This window comes from Rhinolophus ferrumequinum, chromosome 16 (assembly GCF_004115265.2).
Source record: "Rhinolophus ferrumequinum isolate MPI-CBG mRhiFer1 chromosome 16, mRhiFer1_v1.p, whole genome shotgun sequence".
Classification (NCBI taxonomy): Eukaryota; Metazoa; Chordata; class Mammalia; order Chiroptera; family Rhinolophidae; genus Rhinolophus; species Rhinolophus ferrumequinum.
This window is the reverse complement of record NC_046299.1, coordinates 56,104,954-56,125,697: the sequence shown is the minus strand read 5'-3', so window position 1 is coordinate 56,125,697 and position 20,744 is coordinate 56,104,954. Positions and strand designations below refer to the sequence as shown.

General features: G+C 45.7%; 1 protein-coding gene across 6 annotated transcripts; it reads left to right on the top strand.

Moving 5' to 3' along the window:
• Positions 1 to 948: 948 nt before the first annotated feature.
• On the top strand, positions 949 to 16,165 carry PLAC9 (placenta associated 9). 6 transcript variants are annotated; one of them, XM_033131393.1, is made up of 5 exons: positions 979 to 1,371; positions 2,333 to 2,462; positions 13,549 to 13,646; positions 14,767 to 14,890; positions 15,379 to 16,165. In XM_033131393.1, exons 1-5 carry the CDS (start codon positions 1,123 to 1,125, stop codon positions 15,387 to 15,389), a joined length of 612 nt encoding a protein of 203 aa, XP_032987284.1. In that variant the 5' UTR covers positions 979 to 1,122; the 3' UTR covers positions 15,390 to 16,165. The 6 variants fall into 6 exon arrangements, with proteins under 6 accessions (XP_032987285.1, XP_032987287.1, XP_032987286.1 ...); XM_033131394.1 differs by lacking the exons at positions 13,549 to 13,646; positions 14,767 to 14,890; positions 15,379 to 16,165 and adding exons at positions 8,461 to 8,575; positions 13,164 to 13,537 and having other exon boundaries at positions 949 to 1,371; XM_033131397.1 differs by lacking the exon at positions 2,333 to 2,462 and having other exon boundaries at positions 1,194 to 1,371.
• The last annotated feature ends 4,579 nt before the right edge of the window (positions 16,166 to 20,744 follow it).

Sequence of the window (20,744 nt, the reverse complement as noted above, 5' to 3'; positions counted from 1 at the left end):
TTATTTCGCTTTCCCGTTCCCGAATCCCGAGATATAAACTATTTTCTGTTCTCCACAATGAATCGTTTCCTCAAAGTGATGGCCGATACCACCAACCACCTGGGTTCAAGGAGCCGATTTTCCCGATTTCCCGACCAACTTTTCTCTGGATTCAGGAACGGTAAAGCGAAACAAATTCCTGGAAACAGGCGGGAATTTTCACCCGGAAACCCTAGCGATAAATAGGAAAAATGTCTAAGAGATACATTGTGAGTAGTATGTTTATTTCCCATTGTGGGTATTACTGGGTTCAAGAAGCCGATTTTCCCGATTTCCCAACCAACTTTTCTCAGGATTTGGGAACGGAAAAACAAACAAAAAAAATCCTGAGAATGGGCGGGGATTCCCGCCTGGAAACCCTATATGTGAATATGAGAATTCTTTTGTTTCCTTCCTCCCCTAGATTCTACCTAACACTGTCTGAAACAGAGGAAGTGTTTGCTGAACACTCTGATTCTGATTCTCATTCTCATTCTATTAGGGTTCTGGGCCCTTCATTGCTCTTAAGCCATTTTACAAGTCTGTAAGTCATAAATAGCAAAGCAAAATAATTCTTTCCTATAGGTATGCAAATTATTCCTGTTGTAGGTTCAATTAAGTCTCCCGTCACTGTGTGGAAGAAGCCAGTTTTGCCTCTATTTGCACGATCGCGTCAATATTCCAAGTCTGTGTCTATCCTTTGCGCTGGTTGTCACCTCTTACTGATCCCCTCACTAATAATGAGTTAAGCAAAATCTTCAGCCCATGCTCATTTTACATCTGTATGAAAGTCATGATTTTACCTTTTTTTGAAAAATACCTTCTAGTATTATTATTACACTGTTAGCAGACCAGAACGTTTCTAGAGAAGGCAGATACCACTTCTCAAGGCCAGACACTGTCCCGTGTAATTAGAGTTAAGGACTTATTTGTATGCGGTCAGAGAAAAGCTTTCACACTCCGTGCAGTCAGGGGTGCAGTGCCGTAGCTGTGGGTAACCGGAGGAAGGCACTGCTCTCCAAGCTTCAGTTGGCCGGTCTGTAAAATGGGCTCATAACGGGGACTCCAGGGAGGCCCCTTCCCGGGCAGGCGCCCAAGGCTGGCATGTCCGCCCTCCGCCCGCAGGGTCTCTGGGCTCCGCGCGGGGTGTGGAGGGGCCTCTGGAGGGGGCGGGTTCGTTTGAGCCAGAAAGCCCGGAGCCGCCCAGGAATTTTGGCTGGGACTGCGAGCATTTCCTCCCGGGCGGACCGGCGCGATCCCGGGGAGGGTGGCGGCGGGCAGACGGCACCATGCGGCCCCTGCTCTGCGCGCTGGCCGGGCTCGCCCTGCTCCGCGCCGCGGGCGCCGACGCCGGTGAGTGGGGCCCGGGCGGGCGGGCTCAGGGGAGAGCGTGGCGAGGTGGGAGAGAGCTAGAGATGGAGGAGGGAGGACGATGGAAACAGAGCCAGATGGAGAGAGAGAGAGAGAAAGAGAGAGGGAAAACGGTGAGAGAAAACAGGCAGAGAAAGAAAAAGGCAGAGAAATAAAGGCAGAAAGACAGAGAAGATTGGAGAGAGGCGAGAGGAAAGAATAAAAGGAAGGGAGAAGCTCAGGCAGAGAGACTTTGGAGATAAACAGATGGGTGTGAACTATGAACTAAGAAGGAGGTGGAAAGAAAAAAGTGTGAGAGGCAAACGGAACAAGAGGGAAAGCAATAGAGCAACTAACATGGCAAGAGGTGTGTGTGTGTGAGAGAGAGAGAGAGAGAGAGAGAGAGAGAGAGAGAGAGAGAGAGAGAGAGAGAGAGAGAGAGAGAGAGAGAGAATTGAGGGAAAAAGAAAGATTTGAGAGACCAAAAGGAAGAGAGTGTTGAAACCCGATTATTGAAGGTGAGAGAGGAGGAGACTAGGATCGCCCTCAGGGTGGGGCAGCCCCCACCCCCCGCACCCCCATCCCGAGCGCCTTCCCGAGGGCCGGCGGAGGCGCCCAGGCCCGGTAAGCCCTTGCCTTGGAAGCTGAGCTCCAACATGCAGATGCCCCAGGCCTGGCCCAGCACAGCCAGTCAAGGGCCAGGCAGGTGGCCCCAGGATAAAGGCCACAGCCTCACTTCTCAGGTGGCCTGAGGAGCGCTGCAGTTGGGGTGAGGAGGCCCGTCTCCAGGCTTCCAGAGTTCACCAAGGGCCTGAGCTGTTTTGGGCGGAGAGGGAAGGGATTCAAGAGGGAGAGGCCCTCTGGGTGCTGCGCTGGCTGGGTTCTTTGCCTTGTACTATCCCCTCTGTCTCCTGCCAGCAGTGCTAGTGCTCAGGTGAGGCAAGTGTACTTACTGTCCACACAGATGCTCATTCCTCCACCCCGAGACTCTGCATATTGTACAATACTGAAAGTGTACAAGCCACGTTCCCAGTTACCCAGCATCTCACCCAGGTCTTCGCCAGAGGCAGCGTGTGCTCATCCTAGTGGTTCAGGTGAGCGGAAGTCTCGGGTCTCACAGTGGTGCCCAGAGAGAGCATCCAGACCTTCTGCCCCCTCAGTCAGGCCCTTGTCCCCAGGCCAGGCTGCTCCCCCATCACCCTGGAGCCAGTGGATGTTGAGTCACTCGCAAAGTGCTCCGCTTTAGGATGGAAGCCCCACCTGCACCCCCCAAGACCACCTCAGGGTACAATGAACTGTGGGAGTGAGCACAGGGAAAGAATGGAGGCCAATCCTGACCCCGAGCAGCCCCTGGCTGAGTAACCTTGGGTAAGGTGCTTCACCTCTCCGAGTCTGTTTCCTCCTCTGGAAGTTAGGGAGAACGATACCCATCCCACAGAGCTGTCTGCGGGGATTGGACAAAAGAGGAAGCGCCCAGCATGGAACATGTGTCAACACACTGGCTACTTCTCTTGTCCCTTCAGCTCCATTGATCTCTCTGAGCCTCAGTTTCTCCACCTGTTAAGAGGACCTCGGTGAGGAATGGCTCTGCACAGTGCACGTCCTTCTTTTTCTTTCCCTTACCCTTACCCTCCCCTGCAGCCCCCACCTCCTGGAGCAGAGAAGACAAAGTAGTCTGTGTTCCCCAGAGGGGAGGAGTGGCCACTGCCCACTAGTGGCTGACTTTTTGTGGCCCCTTTAGCCATGACTGGTACATACTCTTTAATTTAAAACCATTTTTAAACATTATTTTCTTTCTGATTATGAGTGCTCATTGCTACAGAAAAAAAGAGGAAAGTATAAATGTGTTAATGTAATTTCACATTGAGTTCCCACATTTTTGTGTATAATCTTTCAGATTTCAGACAATATACCATTGTGTTTCTTAACTTTTGGTTATGAAATCTTTTGGATACAAAGGCATACCTTGGAGATATTGTGGGTTCCGTTACAGACTTCCACAATGAAACAAATATTGCAATATAGTGAGTCACGTGATTTTTTTTAGTTTCCCAATACACATGAAAGTTAGGTTTACACTATTCCGTAGTCTATTAAGTGTGTAATAGCATTGTCTTAAAAAATGTACATACAATAATTTAAAAATACTTTATTGCTAAAAAATGTTAACCATCATCTGAGCCTTCAGCGAGCTGAGTCTTCAGTGAGTCATATGTAATCTTTTTGCTGGTGGAGGGTCTTACCTTCAATTTGTAAAAAACGCAGTATCTGTGAAGCACAATAAGGTGAGGTTTGCCTGCAAAATAATATAATGAACCCCATGCACCTATTACCCTGCTTCAACAAGTATCAATTCATGGGCAATCTTGTTTCACCTATAATTCCCTCCTTCAGATGATTTTGAAGGAAATTCCACACCTCATATATTTTCATCTCGAAATATTCCTTAACTATCTCTAAAAGCTAGGTAATCTTTTAACAAACATAACTTTGTCACACCATTGTCACACCATGCCATTTTCACACCCTAAAAGTGGACAAGAATTCCTTAATATGCATATCATAAATATCTAATCAGGGTTCAATTGCCCCTGATTGTGTTATGTTTTTACATTTGTTTTGTTTGATCCCAAGAAGGTGCATTATGTTGCTTTTGCTTGATATGTCTGTTAAGTTTCTTTTAATATAGTTCTCTACCCCCATCCTTTCTTTCTTAAAATGTATTTGTTGAAGAAACTGGGTTGTTTGTCCTATAGTTTTCCACGTTTAGATTTTTATCTGATTGCATCCCCCAGGTGCCATTTAAATGTTCTTCTCTCCCCTGTATTGTCTATAACTGGTAGTTAGATCTAGAAGCTTGGTCTAATTCCAGATTTTTTTTCTTTTTTTTTTTGCAAGAGTACCTTACAATGGCCCTTTTGGCTTTAATTTACATTTCTTTGATTACTACCAAAGTTGGAGTTTTTCTTCAAATGCATATTGTTCATTTCTCCTAATTCTTGTGAATTGTTTAGCCTTTTCAATTGTGGTATTGAGATTTTTTTTTTTAATTGGCAAATATTGGGGAACAGTGTGTTTCTCCAGGGCCTATCAGCTCCAAGTCAAGTTGTTCTTCAATCTTTGTTGTGGAGAGTGCAGCTCAGCTCCAAATCCAGTTGCTGTTTTTTTGTTTGTTTTTTTTTTTGTTTTTTTAAAGATTTTATTGGGGAAGGGGAACAGGACTTTATTGGGGAACAGTGTGTACTTCCAGGACTTTTTTCCAAGTCAAGTTGTTGTCCTTTCAATCTTAGTTGTGGAGGGCGCAGCTCAGCTCCAGGTCCAGTTGCCATTGTTAGTTGCAGGGGGCGGAGCCACCATCCCTTGAGGGAGTCCAACTGGCAACCTTGTGGTTGAGAGCCCACTGGCCCATGTGGGAATCGAACCGGCAGCCTTCAGAGTTAGGAGCATGGAGCTCTAACCGCCTGAGCCACCTGGCCGGCCCTCCAGTTGCCGTTTTCAACCTTTAGTTGCAGGGGGCGCAGCCCATCATTCCATGTGGGAATTGAACCGGCAACCTTGTTTTTGAGAGCTTGCACTCTAACCAACTGAGCCATCTGGCCGCCCCATGGTATTGAGATTTTTTTATAGGATCTGTAAAAGGTCTTATTAAGTGAAACAAACTGTTTTGTGTCATTTGTAGAGAATTTTTGTTGTTGTTGTTGTTTTAAGTTAAGGCTTCAGCTGAGTTCCTTTCCTATTTTGCTATCAGAAGGATCTGAAGTACTAGAGCCTGGTCCTTTTAGCCAGTGTAACTATTCTCACTCATGCCTGGGGGCCATTGGGGAAGCTCTCACTGTCCACCGCTGAGCACTCCAGGTCCTGTGAATATCCATCTTCCATTGCGATTCTGCTTTTTGCTGTGGGTGAAAGAGGAAGATGCTGAAGGGCTGTTGTGAGGATCACAGAATATCTTCTTACAAAAATAAATGTTGTGGGGAGTGAAGCTTCAAAGGCAGTTGGATCCAAGGCACACATTTGGGCTATTGTGGGGACTCAAGACAGCTGCAAAGGTGTCAGGTATATGGGTCCCCGTTGGCCCACACCTGTCCATCCCCTCCTTTTACAGAGGAGGCAGCTGAGGCCCCAAGTGGGAGACCCTTGCTTACAGAAGGTCACACCACTGCCAGGGCATAGTATAGACAGTGTCAGGCAGATTCAAATCTTGTCCCCACCCCCTGCAAGCTGCATAATCTGGGGTATATTACTCAACCTCTCTGATCTTTGCTTTTCTAATCTGTGAATAAAAGATATAAGCATACTGAACTCACAGAATTAAATGAGATAATCCATGTACAGACTCAACATAAAGCTTGGCATATAATAAGTGATCACAAATCAAGAGTAACTTTGAATATAGAGGATGTTATGCTCATTCTAAAGGTGAAGAAAACAAGAGTCCAGCAAGCGGGAATGGCTTCAAAGAGCCTGGAGAGCCGGGTGCTACGCCCTTTGTGTGCTTGATGGAGAAGCCCCTCGCAAGCATCACTTGGACCCCTGCGTGGGTTTAGTTCTAGAGCAGATGCCTCCCTGTCTTGGGGAGAGCTGGTTGGAGTGATCTAGACAAGAACACTGGCTCCATGTGGAGAAGGGGAGCCATGAGGGACTTGCACTGCTTGCTCTGTCTTCAGCTCACCTGGTAAACGCCCCTACGTGGCATTTCACATCACTTGGCAGTTCCAGGGCACCTTCAAGTGCAGGATCCCGTTTGAGCGACACAGCCGTCCTGAAAAGTGGACAGAGCAGGGCAGATCCCATGCCGATGAGGAAGGCAGTGAGAGGCAAAGAGTGTGGTCAGTGAGAGTGGCGGTGGGACTGCGTCTGACTCCCAGCCTTGTGTTCTTCTCAGAGCGCAGAGAGAGAGGTTTATCCTGGATGGCTTCTGAGACCTTCTCAGCATTGCGGGAGTTTTGGAATGTTCTAGTACATTATAGCCCAGTGAATTAAAAACATAGTATTCCAAGATAGAAGGAATATTGGTTTCGGTACAGCCTCATGGAGCACAGCTGCCTGCCAGCCCTGACCACCAGCCAGTCTACCTCTGAACTGATACATGAGAAAGAAATAAACATGTGTGTAATGGAAGGGGGCTCTTTGTTACAGCAGCCTAGCTTGTATCAAGCAAAATACTAACTTAACCAGATACTGAAGGTCTTGGAATAACATTTCTAAGCTCTCAGAGTGATTGGCTAGGCTCAAATCCCATCTGGAAAACGAACAGAGACCAAGGGAGCAGGACATGTCTCTCTCCCAAAACAAAACAAAAATGTTCCTCAGAATCTGAGCTGTCTGTTTGGGGGCCTGAGGGTCCCTCTCCTGTTTCAGCCAGAGCAGTTCCACAGATTGGAGTTCTTCACATAATTGTTTGAATATAATATTCTTCTGCTTAAAATAATTTTTAAAAACCACTGATGGTTTTGAATGAATCACAAATTGTAATACAAATATTGAATGTGGTAAAATTTTATTATTCTATTATATTGAATGTGGTCAAATATAATTAACCCCCAAGTGACAAGAGTTGCTGGTCAAAGCAGAGTGCTTTTGATGATTTAGGAGGCACACTAGTACCTTTCAGGGTCACCAGAGAAAATATTTGTCATCACCAGCATAGCAGAAATCCTGTGAGTTGTCGGTGCTTTCTTAGTGTTGGAGTCCCAGATACAAAGGGTCTCCTCTGCTTGTAATTGAGAGTGAGCCATACTTCCCGCCTCTAAGGGGGACCCAGTGGCCATGTCTCTTTAACTGGAAAAGTGAGCCCAGCGCCTCCCCCTGGGCCTCTGGCCTCCACTGGCAGCCTGTTTTCACCAGCGCACAACATTCCACCCCTGGCCACCATCCAGGGTGCAGAAAGGCCCTGAGTGGGAGCCAGTCCAGAGAAAACAATCCGGCATCCAAGAAAGTCCATTTCCCAACTGGCTCGGGCAGGGAGGGAGGGAGTGAAGGAAGGAAGGAAGAGAAGACCGGGTAACTACAACCTTAGCTGCTCAAAGTTGGTCAAGGTAATCCTTCAGCCTTCCCCATTCCTTCTCTTGTTTGCACTTTCTAAGCCCCGTGAAACAGGTGTTATCATGAGCTCCTTTCTACTGATGAAGAAGCTGAGGCACCAACACGTGTGTGTGGTACATGCACAAGCTGAAGAAAAAGAAAAAGAAAACGGCAGGCACACCCCAGGTCTTGCCTTGGTGGAGCTTCTGGTTCAGGAAGCAACTTATCCTTGACTCATCCCATTTCTGTCCTTGTAGTTAAATTTTGAAGCCTCTCGGCAGGCTCTGAAAGACAGAGCAACATCATGGATGAGCTGTATCTGGGTAGCAGTGCCTCAGATAATAGGCCTATCCCACCGGGTTACAGAGGAGGCAGCACAACGTGTCCCACAGGCCCACACCAATTCGTGGCTGTGCTGGGCTGGGAAAGAGGCTATCCACTGTGTTTTCTGCCACCATGCGTTGAGGTCAATGCCATGGGGACCCACGTGGGGGAGAGCAGCAGTGCAGAGCCCTGGCCCTGGCCCTGGCTCTGGCCCAGCTTTCTCAGATGAGCTGGTCGGGAGGCTTGGATGAGCTCATGGACAGTGGGGCGGTGGAGCTCAGGGCGCAGTTCTATCCAGACGTGAGAGATTAGCGCTGCGTGATGTGGAGAGCAACCTCAGCCCAGCCTTTTCCCTGGAGGGGCTTTGGAGCCAAGTTAGACCTCATCACAGACACGTAAAGAACAGTATGTTTTAGGCCAATGGGGGGAGCAGATTCATGTTGTTCATGACTTACAAAGCTGGCAGAGCCCCACGTGGCCGGCAGGGTCACAGTGCTTCCTCTTGGCCTAAGCTGGGGAGAGGGGGAGGGGGGAAGAGGTTAGGGTCTGAGAGAGGCCAGGTGAGGCTCAGGAGAAAAATTTGGCCAAAGACCCCAGGGCAGAGCCTGCAGAGGATGGGTGTGGACACAGACCCACACCGGAACAGCCATCTCTTCTCTGACAGCCCTCCCTGTGGGCCAGAAGAGCTCTTCCTGGTCCCCTTGAAGTTTTTCCTCTCCAGGCTGAGCACCCCAGTTCTTTCAGCTGAGACAAATGAATCAGAATTCGGAGTCCCTTCACCCTGGCCAGCTCTAGACCTGTTCAGCCCATCGAAGGCCTTCTCAGGACACATGGCCCAGAATGAAGCACAGCCCTCCAGGTGGGGTCTCTCAGACCATCCCCCCTTGTTCTGAACATTTTACATTAATGCATGCAGCCCACAATGGCTTCTACGTTTTGCTAACAACCCATCAGACACCTGGCTTTTATTATGGAAAATTTTAAGCCACATACACGAAAGTAGAAGAGCGCAATGAACTCCCATGTCCCATCACCCAATTTCAACAATTACTAATCTTGGCCAATCTTGTTTGCTCTGTTCTCCCATCCATGCCTCCTCCCACTCCCAGCTCTTGTTTATTTTAAAATAAATCTCAAGACATCATAGCATTTCATCTGTAAATATTTCAATATGGCTCTCTAAAAGACTCCCTTAAGACAAAAAGTAACCCAAGGCACCACTATAACATCCCCCTCTTTTCCCAGAGTCAACATGAAGGCCATTGTCCTTTGAAGGGGCTTTTTGTAAGTTCAGTGGAGGGGAAAAATGAAATGGAGAATATAAAACACAAACTGTTCTCCTCAAAAGATGCTCAGAGCAGAAGGAAGTTTTGTCTCTGCTCTTGGTTCTCGCCCCTGAATGGAAGAGAACAGACAGAGCTGGAACCAGAGAATCTCAGGGTAGGGGGACTCCAGCAGAGCTCCAGAGGGAGGGGTCAGCCAGCTTGCTGAAGTGGGGTCAAGAGAAGGCCAGGGTGCTTGGGATCCAGTCATTTGCTGATTGTGTGACCTTAAGCAAGTCACTCAACCTCTCAGAGTGACTTTCATCACCAGCAAAATGGCTCATCATCTCCTTCCTGACCTCAAGCCCTTCCAACCTTCTGGGCAACTTTAAACGTCCTCTTGGGCAATACAACTAACACCAAGGTCTTACAGTTACAAGAGTTTTGTACCTTGAGCAATCAAGTCCAGTAACTCTTAAACCCTCTCTGCTTCAGATGGCTACATCCATGGCCACAACCTTGCTATTGCCAATCTGAAGCTACTCCGCCTCTAAAAGCTGAAGTTGCAGTATCCCTTCCCACTTTTGCCTTTGGCTCCTCCCATCATCGCATCAAGACCTCCAGTCCCTTCAGCCCCTCCGTTTCCCCCAATTATTAGCCTCTTACTAGCCTCCTTCCTTCCTATGCAAGCTAGACTCCAGAGCTCATCCCCTCAACCCCTTGCTGGCCAAATCTTCAATTCCTTTGCTCTCTTTCTTTCCACCACATTCATCCTGCAGACTCCCAGGTTTCAGCTCCATCCAGCCATCGTCTTTGCTGCTCTACACTCAGCCTGCTGAGCTGCGGGGGGAGGACTGGTGCTTCCAACGTTCCTCATTGATGTTAGGTCCTCCTGCACAGTCTCCTCGTCCTCCTCATCCCTTTTGGGAGCCCTCTTGTTATTTCCCCCCCTTCTTCCGCTTCTCACCACCCACTCTGGTTCAAGCCGTTGTTTCTCAGTCTAGTTGTGTAGGACACAGCTCCCTGGCCCATGCTGGTATTATGAGCCTTGCGCTCCCCCCGGCTGAGGCAGTCAGTCACCAGTCGACCATGGATCGCTCATGTACTGGCTGCTCACAACGGCTGCCGGCCACTCACGCTGGGTACTGGCCGCTCATGGTGGCATACGGTAGCCTGTGGCCCACGGTAGTAGCCCATGGCACACGGTAGCCCGTGGCAACTCACACCAACCTCCAGCTGCTCATGGCAGCCCAGCTCTCGGAGCTGTTGTTCACAATCTTAGCTGTAGAGGGCGCAACTCACTGGCCCATGTGGGAATCGAACCGGCGACCTCGGCATTAGGAGCACGGTGCTCCAACCACCTGAGCCACCGGGCCAGCCTGGGAGCCTTCTCTTTATTCAAGCCCCCTACTCAGTGGTGTGCTGGTGGACTGGCTCTAAACAAAAGGAAAAGAAAAAAAATTGCCAATTTTCGTGGTGTAACTTCTCTCACTATCGCTCCCATTTCATTGGCTGTTGTGGCTGCTAATTCGCGGGTTGTGAAAGTATTCATGAGGCAGTTAGAAATACAGAAGGAAGCTTTATTAAAGTAAGAGGAGGGTAAGCTGGGCAGAGTCTGCTCAGGACTATTGCACAGTCTTTGTTTCCTCTGAAGTTTTATATTTGCTAACCAGGATGTAAATTGCTTCAGCCTGCAGTGGAATTTTCAGTTGAGTTCAGCTTTGTCCACTGAGGTAGGGGAAGGTGGAGTTAAACTGGTTATCAGAACCTTAGTATATGTTATGTAGATTTAAGTTGGAACCAGGAGTGGATCCCATACAGGTGCAAAACCTTTCCCAAGTCATAGGGCCTGCAGGGCCAAAGTAAACAGAACCATTGAAATTGGTATGCATATTAAACGTATGGTAAACAGAGTCATTAAGGTTTTTCAGGAAGAAGGAAGGCAAAGAAAAGAGCAAAAACCTTTCTGGAAGTCCCAAGCTAAATTACACTTGTTAAATTGCATTATACCAGAGGGTCAAATCTCAAAATAGAAGATTTATTAATAGTGCCACCATTACAACCCCTGTCTTATCAGTGGCTATGTTTAATAACCCACTCACAGAATTCCTGAAAATTCAACAACTAGCTCTCCTCTTTCTTAATCCTACATGAATTTTCAGATGATTCTCCTCATTTTACAGGACGAATAGAAGCTATCAGGTGGGAACTCACTCAACTTTTTGGCCCTCTACGTAGAACTTTTCTTACCCATTTTTGCTGCATCCCCTCTCTCTTCCTTCCATGTATGGCCCCTAACCCCCCCCCACCCTTTCTGGATTCTGTGGCCTCTCATCTCTTCAGGAAATGCATTCCTTCAGTTCTGTCTTCTTCCTATCCTTCAGCCTATAAGCATGGCTGTGTTTCTTCAATGCTTAAAACAACAGAAACGACAACAATAAACATCCTCTAGACTTTGCGATCTGATCTCCTTTCCTTCACAGCTGTGCTTCCTGAAAACATTTTCCAGGATCCAAGTTTCCACCTTCTGACCTCTCCTTCCTTTCTCATCCCACTGCAGTCTAAACTTTGCTTTGCTTCTGTCGACTGGCAAAAAATAACTCTTCAGAAAATTCACCAAAAGAACGGTTTATTCGGGAAGAGAAAAAGACACGAGGTCACCCCAGGAGTGTGCAGATGCACACTCACGACCGGTGCTCCTACTGACCGCCCATGTGAAGAAGAGCCCCAATTCCAAGATGGCTATTCTATTTATTAGCATCTCTTGACCTCCCTTCCCCGAAAGTTACCACAAAGTTTAACAGGAAGTCAGGACTAGAGGGTTAACAAGGGACCCAGGCCCACCCATAGTACTCCCAGCTCTACGGTTCGTCATCTTAAGATGCCAGTTCACTTTTATCACTTCCACCACTTCGCTGAAAGTGCTGGGGTGGAATTTAGCTGTAACTTTCCCATTGCTCTGTTTTTCCAGCCTTTGCTATACCTCCATGATGCTTTAGATCATGCTGACTGCTTCATCTTCTGTAAAGCTCTTTACCTCTTAGTTTCTGGGACAGTATCCTTCTTCCTGAGTGTCAGCGGTCTCCAAGGTTCCAGCTAACTGATACCCTGCAGGCATTGCAGACCACCAACTCTGAAACCTCAGCTCAGAACTGTTACCATGCAAAGGGTCGGCTGCTTGCCACACAAAAGCCAAGACTCAAGAGGTGAGGTTGGTGGAAAGAAAAGCATATTTATTCCAAAATGCCAGCCTAAAGGGAAGGCAGTGGACTCTGTTGCATAGATTGCCTTCCTGCTCTTAATATTGCCAAAAGGTTTTATAGGCACGCAAGGAGAGGCAGAACAAAGGAAAGGAGAAGTTGGCCAGGTAACTCCAGGAAAAAGCACTTCCCAGAGGCTGGTATGTCCCAGAGACAGAAGTGGATCCTATGCAGGTGCAAAAACTTCATGTCACTGGGCCAGGCATGCACATGGCCCAGAAGTAAAGGGAACCATTGAAACTGGTGTGCAAAATAAATGTATAGTAAACAGAATTATTAAGGTCTGGCAAGAGGGGGAGGGAAACAAAGCAAAGAAAAACTGAAAAAATTCCAAGCCAAACTACACTGTTAAATCGAATTACACTAGAGGTTTAAATCTCAAAATAGAAGATATAGTGTCACCTTACAGAACCAGGGCTCTAAGACTTCCCGTGTGAGGGTTTGTGATGCCAGGAAGAACCAAGGAGGAACCAACACTGGGGAGAAAAATGATGGCTCAAGGGGTGAACCTCAAATCTTCCACTTACTAGCTGAGTGACATTGGACATATCATTTCACCCCTCTGTGCATCAATTTCCTTATGTGTAAATTGGGGATAATAATAAATTGTCGTAGAGGTTGACTGAGTGAACATATTTGTTTAGCACACTATGTGGTATGTGGTAAGCACTCCTCAAATGTTAGTTGTGACTAACTGGTCAGCAATGTCAATGCTACCACCGAAATATCTCCACTCAGTTTCTTCCTTTCTATTCCTACTGCTACTGCTCCGTTTCATCACTTCTTTCACTGATTACTCCAGTAACCTCCTCCCTTCAAAGACACATGCTTCCAACCCATTCTCTGTATTTAAAACATCCATATATGACTATGTGACTCTTCAGTTAACAGAAACCCTAAAACAAGCATCGTGATTGTTTTTTAGGGCCTCTGGCTTTGTTTCCACGATCCACCTCTCCAGTGTCATCTCCCACCACCTGTAGTTTCCAGCCACTCCAAACCGCCGAGGGTTTGTACGCTGAGCCATGCTAACGCATGCCTATCTTTGCACATGCCATTCTCCCTCGAGGAGACTTTTCCTCCCTCCCTTACCTTACCCAGTTCAGGCAGCACCTCCTTCAGGAGGCTCATCTGGGTCTGCAGGTGACCATGGCCAGACCCAAGGGGGCAGCTCCATACTTGCTCCCTAACCCCCACTTAGCCTTCTTTGGCTTCTCTTTGTGACGGTTTTCACTTGAGTGCTTTATAGGAGCTTCCAGTGTTACAGGGAAACCGAGGACCCTATAGTGACTAGACTTGTTTTCCCACAGCTCCTGAACCTTTCATCCCCTCCCGAGGAGACTCCACTCGAAGCACAGGGTGTGACACACACATGGCTGTGCACGGCCGTTTAGACGTCATAGAGGAGGTAATAATAAGGGTGACCTGGGAGGACATGCAGCTTCAGGGCCACCTGCCAGGCCGGTGGCTTTATAGAGCTCGGGACAACCTTGCTTTAGAAAATTGGGGAAATCCAGGCCAATCTAGTTCCCTGGCCACCGTGTTAATCATCTCCCTGCCCTACCTGGGCTGTTGGCTGGCCAGCCCCCAACAGATCCCGACGCCTGCGGCCTTGCTGACACCCGGCAGAGATCTCTGCATAATGACCAGACAGGGAGGTGGAAATTCAGTCACTGTGTTTTGTTACACAGCCAATTTGTAACCTGGGGTTCATAAACTTGTGGGGGGGGGAATTGTGCATTGTTTTCAAAAACCTTAGCATAGCGTCCCATTCATTATAAATACAGACACCTAACCATAGTAGTGTTAAAAGTACTGTGACTTTTGTCATCAACAGAAATCAGATAATTTCACACCATTATGGTTGTATATCTCGACATATCATTTATTCTAATAAGTATATCAAAATTGTAGTCATTGTTAGACCTGATGTTAGGTCATGTTATTTAATGAGTTAATAAATACATGAATTTTTACATCAAAATTTTAATTTTTAATACTTGAATAATATTTTAATGCAATTGGTGTCTTTGTAATTCCTGTTTCATTTTTTTCAATTAAATCATTTTTCTGAGAAGTGGTCTGTAACTTTCACCAGACTGCTAACTAATGGGGTTCGTTTAGGAAAAAAGTTAAGAACCCTGAATAAAGAAAATTTCAAAATCCCAAACCTGTCATTTGGCAGAGTTGCCACCAGGGGTCGGGGCAACAAAAGGAATGTGAGCTCCCCGTGGTGAAGAGAATACGAATCCTAGAGCCGCTCCTGGCCAAACCTATGCCTGAGAAAAACCGCTGAGCGCCAGAACCAGGAGTGGACTTAGAGAGCAGGCCCCTAGGATTCTGTGATCTGGGGAACTGAGAAGCAGGCAGGGGCAGATACTGGACGAGGAGGACTCAGGTCCCCTGGCACCCAGTTCTCTTCCCACTGGATCACCAGGTGCTCCTGATTAAGCAGGACTTGGCACCACTCTTGTCCTTGACTCTTCCTGCCCCCCACCCCACCCTGTTCCCATCTCTCCTTGTTCTAGACGGTGGAGAAGACAGTGGAGCACCTGGAGGCGGAAGTGAAAGGCCTGCTGAGCCAGCTGGAGGAGCTGGCCTGGAACCTGCCCCCAGGGCCCTTCAGCCCGACCTCCGACCTCCTCGGAGATGGTGAGCAGCTCTAGGGGCAGAGATGACAGGCTTTGGGGCTGGGGATGGGTGCTCCACCGCACGGGTATAGCCTGGGTGTAGACTGGACAAGCCGGGAGAGGCTCCAGCTCCTCCTTGGGACAGAAGTGGGAAGGCATCCCCCCCCAGCTCACCCCAAATGTTCTCTGCTCCCACCCCTTCCCTGGGGTTGCTGCAGCCCAGCATCAGGTCAGGGTTCCTGGAAGAGCTGGCCCCGCTTACGAACCTAACACAGAGCAGATGACTCCTTCACTGGCCATTTTCATCCCTCCAAGCTCCTCAGTTCCTCTCATCTCCCTTCCAAGGAATACCATTGTGCCAAGACTGGCATTCCTCTGACCGCGCAGGACGGATTGCCACCCTGCTTTCTCCTTGCGCTCTGTTCCCTGGCACAGGAGTTCCCTGGGGATTGGGAGGGGAGGGCAGGGTGCCTTCAGCAGCCCCTGCTTGCTTACACTTCTTCCTTTCAGATCATTTTTGAGCACCGGAGCCTGAGTTGCCCAATATTGGGAAGTGACAAACCCGCTGAACACTCTCCTCTGAAACAGAGCCATGCATCCTGGCTATCCTTCCTCAGCTTTGTGCAAAATAAAATCTACTCCTTTGGTCCCCTCTGTGTCTGCTAACAGAGTGACCCCCGATAGCTGCAGCCCCCTCTCCATCTAATCCCATGCCCTGAGGCCCACAACTCCCTGCAGCCTCAGACCTGGGAGCCCCCAGTCGGTCCGTTCTTCCTTGCCCTCCTTTACAGGGACGGACAGGGTAGGGTTGGTTCCCAGAGGTGAAGCACCTGAGACCCAGAATCGGAGGTGACACAGTGGAAGGGCCCGTTGGTAGCCTTGCTACTCAAACGAGGCCACAGATGAGCAGCAGTAGCCTCACCTGGGAACTTGTCAGAAATGCGGAATTTGGGGCCCCACCCAGACCTCCTGAATCAGAATCTTCATTTTAATGCCATCCCCAGGGGATGTGTCTGCACACTAAAGTTTTTAAAATTTTTCTATTGAGGTAAAATTCACATAGCACAAAATTCAAGTTGTTAACCATTTTAAACTACACAATTTCAGTGGCTGCAGAGTATTGTGCAAGCGTCACCACTCTCTAATTCCAGAACATTCTGTTCATCCCAAAAGGAAACCCTGTACCTACTAAGCATCACTTCCCATTTCCCCTCCGACCACCCCTTGGAAACTAATATTTCTGTCTTTATGGACTTAACCTATTCTGGACATTTCATATAAATGGAATCATAGAATATGTGGCCTGTGTCAGACTTTTTTCCATTTAGCATAATGTGTTCAAGGTCCGTCCACGTTGTAGCCTGTATCAGTTTCCCTTTTATGGCTGAATAATGTTCCATTGCACGTTGTTTGCACTTTTTGGCTATTATGAATAATGCTGTAAGCATTCACAGATGTTTTTGTGTGGACATGTTTTCATTTCTCTTGGGTCTATAACTAGGGATGGAATTGCTGAGTCAAATAGCAACTCTTTTTAAGTTTTTGAAGAACCACCAAACGTTTTTGCACAGCAGCTGTACCATTTTATATTCCCAACAGCAATGTATGTATAAGGGTCCCAGTTTTCCACATTCTCACCAACATCTGTGTTTTTGATTATAGCCATCATATTAGGTGTGCAGTGGTGGATCATTTGTGGTTACTAGTTGTATTTACCTAATGACTAGTAATGCAGAGCATCTTTTCATGTGCTTGTTGGCTATTTCTACGTCTTCTTTCTTTTGGAAAAATGACTAATCAAGTCCTTTGCCCATTTAAAAAATTGGGTTGCCTTTTGTTGTTGAGTTGTAAGTGTTCTTTATGTGTTGTGGATACTAGGCTTCTATCAGATACATAATTTGCAAGTATTTTCTCCCATTCTGTGGGTTGTCTTTTTACTTTCTTGATGTTCTTTGAACACAAGTTTTAATTTTGATGAAGCCCAATTTATCTATTTTGTTGTTGCTTGTGCTTTTGGTATCATTCATTTCTAAGAATCCATTGCCAAATCCAAGGTCATGAATATTTATTTGTTTTCTTCTAAGATTTTTATAACTTTAGCTCCTACATTTAGTTCTTTCATCTATTTTAATTTTTGTATATGATGTGAGGTAGGGATTCAACATCATTCCTTTGCTTGGGGATATCCAGTTGTCCCTGCACTATTTATTGAAGAGAATATTTTCCCCATTGAATGGTCCTGGGACCCTTGTCAAAAATCAATTGAACTGAGATGTTTAGGTTGATTTCACAATTCTATCCCATTGGTCTATATGCCTATATTTATGGCAGTACCACACTGTTTGAATTACTATAGATTTGCAGTAAATTTTGAAATTTAAGAAGTATGGGCTCCCTGACTTTATTGTTCCAAGACTGTTTCGGCAGTTTGGGGAGCAGTTCCTTGTAATTCCATACGAATTTTAGGATCAGCTCGTCCATATCTGCAAAAAGGCAGCTGGAATTTTGATAGAGATTGGACCACATCTGTAGATCAATTTGCAGAGTATTGCCATCTTAACAATACTCTTCCAATCCATGAGCATGGGAAGTTTTATATTTTTGTATTTTTCAGTATACAAGTCTTTCACCACCTTGGTTAAATTTATCCTTAAGCATTTTATTCTTTTTGTTATTATTGCAAATGGAATTTTCTTAATTTCATTTTCTGATTGTTCATTGCTGGTGTATAGAAATACAACTGATTTTTGTATGTTCATGTATCCTATCCTACAACTTTACTGAATGCATTTACTAGCTCTTTGTGCAGATATTTTAGGATTTTTTTCTATGTATATGGTCATGTTATCTGTGAATAGAAATAGTTTTACTTCTTACTTTCCAATTTGGATGCCTTTTCTTTTTCTTGCCTAATTGCCCTGGCTAGAACTCCCAATACAATGTTCAATAGTAGTGGCAAGAGTATTTAGTATGTCAGCTGTTTTTCATAGATGCCATTTATTTCAAGTTGATAAATTTCCTTTATATTGTTTCTTAGGTGATTTTTTTTTTAATCATGAAAATGTGTTGGCTTTTCTCAAATGCTTCTTATATCGAAATGATCATGTGGCTTTTAGCCCCATTCTTTTAATGGATATTATGTTGATTTTTGTATATTGAATGATCCTTCTCTTCCTTTGATATATCCCACCTGGTCATGGGGCAGAAGCCTTTTAATATGCTGCTAGATTCAGTTTGCATTGAGAATGTTAGCACTTTTCTTGTGATTGATGTTTTTGTCTGATTTAGTATCAGGATAACGCTGGTCTCACAGAATGAGTTAGGAAGTGTTCCCTTTTTATTTTGGGAAGAGTTTCCCCCGTTCTTCCATCTCCCCTCCCCCCCCATTCCGGTTCAAGCCGTTGCTTCTCAGTCTAGTTGTGTGGGACACAGCTCCCTGGCCCATGCTGGTATTATGAGCCTTGCGCTCCCCCCAGCTGAGGCAGCTGGTTGCCAGTTGTCAGTCAGCCGCTCACAGCAGCTCTTGTCGGCTACTGGCCACTCACGATGGCTGCCGGCCACTCATGCTGGCCACCGGCGGCTTATGATAACACACATTAGCCCACGGCAGCACACAGCAGCTCATGCCAGCCTCACCGCAGCCCAGCTCCAGGGAGAGCTGTTGTTTACAATCTTAGCTGTAGAGGGCGCAGCTCACTGGCCCATGTGGGAATCGCACCAGCGACCTTGCGGTTAGGAGCACCGCGCTCCAACCATCCAGGCCACCGGGCCGGTCCTTGGGAAGAGTTTGAGAAAGATTGGTGTTACTTCTTTACACATTTGATAGAATGCATCATGAAGTCTGTTGGTCCTGGTTTTTTCTGTTGGTAATTTTTTGATTACTGATTTAATCTCATTATAAGTCTATTCAGAGTTTCTATTTCTTCTTGAGTCAGATTTGGGAATTTGTATGTCCCTAGGAATTCTTTCATTTGCTCTAGGTTATCTAATCCATTGGCATATAATTTTTAACAGTACTTTCTTATAATCCTTTATTTTGTCTCTCCTGTCAGTATAGCTAAAGGTCTGTCAATTTTGTTGAGCTTTACAAAGAGCCTTTTTTTTTTCTGGTCTCATCAATTCTACTGTTTTCCTAGTCTCTGTTTTGTTTGTCTGCACGCTAATGTTTTATTATTTCCTTCCTTTCGGTTGCTTTGGGTTTAGTTTGCTCTTCTTTTTCTAATTCCTTAAAATGGAAGGCTAGGTTATCTATTTTAGATCTTTTTTCTTCCCTCTTGAGCACTGCACTTTCACTGCATCCTATAAGTTTTGATATGCTGTGCTTTCATTTTCATAAATCTCAAAGAATTTCCTAATTTCTCTTGCGATTTCTTCTTTAACTCATTGGGGTTTTTTTTTTTTAAAGAGTACGTTAGTTTCTACATATTTATAAACTTTCCAGATTTGCTCTTGTTATTCCTAATTTCATTCCATGTGGTCATAGAAAATACTCTATATGGTTTCGATCTTCTAACATTTATTTAGTTTTGTGGTCTATCTGGAGAATTTTCCATGTGCACTTGAGAATATATTCTGTTGTTGGGTGGACTGTTCTATGTCTATTAGGTCTAGGTGGTTTATACTATTGTTCAAGTTTCGTTTCCTTGTTTATCTTTTGTCTAATTGGTCTATCAGTAGAGAAAGTGGGATGTTGAAGTCTCCACCTGTTATTGTTGAACTATTTCTCCATTCAAGTCTATCAATTTTTGTTTCAAACTTCCTGGGGGCTCTATTGTTAGGTGCACAGGTTTATAACTGTTACATCTTGATAGATTAACCCTTTTATCAGGATATAAGTTGATATACTTTGTCTGCTAATTTCTGCCTTTTAATTAGTTTATTTCATTTATATTTAATATGTAAATTCTTTCATCAAATTTGGTAAGTTTTCAGCCATTGTTTCTTCAAGTATTTCTGCTTTCGTTCTTCTCTCCTATGACTCCCATTATGTGTTATGTTGGTATACTTGATGGTGTCTCATGGGTCTCTTATTCATTATTTTTTCTTTTTGATCATCAGACTGGGAAATCGCATTTGACCTATCATGAAATTTGCCAATTCTTTTTGTGCCTTCTCAAATCTCCTCTTGAATCCCTCTAGTGAATTTTTCACTTATTATTGTACTTCTCAACTCCAGAATTTCTATTTGGTTCGTTTTTATACTATCTCTTTACTGATACTATTTGGTGAGGCATTATTCTTCTGGTTTCCTTTAGTTCTTTGTTTATGGTTTCCTTTAACTTTTCAATCTTTTCAGACAGTTGATTTAAAGTCTTTGGTAAATACAGTATCTGGGCTTTTGTGTTTCTATTAAGATTTTTTTTCCTGTGTATAGTTCATACTTTATTTCTTTAAAGATTTTTATTGGGGAAAGGGAACAGGACTTTATTGGGGAACAGTGTGTACTTCCAGGACTTTTTCCAAGTCAAGCTGTTGTCCTTTCTTAGTTGTGGAGGGTGCAGCTTAGCTCCGGGTCCAGTTCCCATTGTTGCATCCCTTGTCGGAACCGGCAACCTTGTGGTTGAGAGCCCATGCTCCAACCAACTGAGCCATCTGGGAGCTCAGAGGCAGCTCAGCTCAAGGTGCCGTGTTCAATCTTAGTTGCAGGGGGCGGAGCCCACCATCCCTTGAGGGAGTCAAACCAGCAACCTTGTTGTTGAGAGCCCACTGGCCCATGTGGGAATCGAACCAGCAGCCTTCAGCATTAAGAGCATGGAGCTCCAAACACCTGAGCCACCGGGCTGGCCCCCATACTTTGTTTCTTTGTATGACTCATAATTTTTGTTGAAAACTGGGCATTTTGAATGTCACATTTTTCCATAATGTGACAATTATGG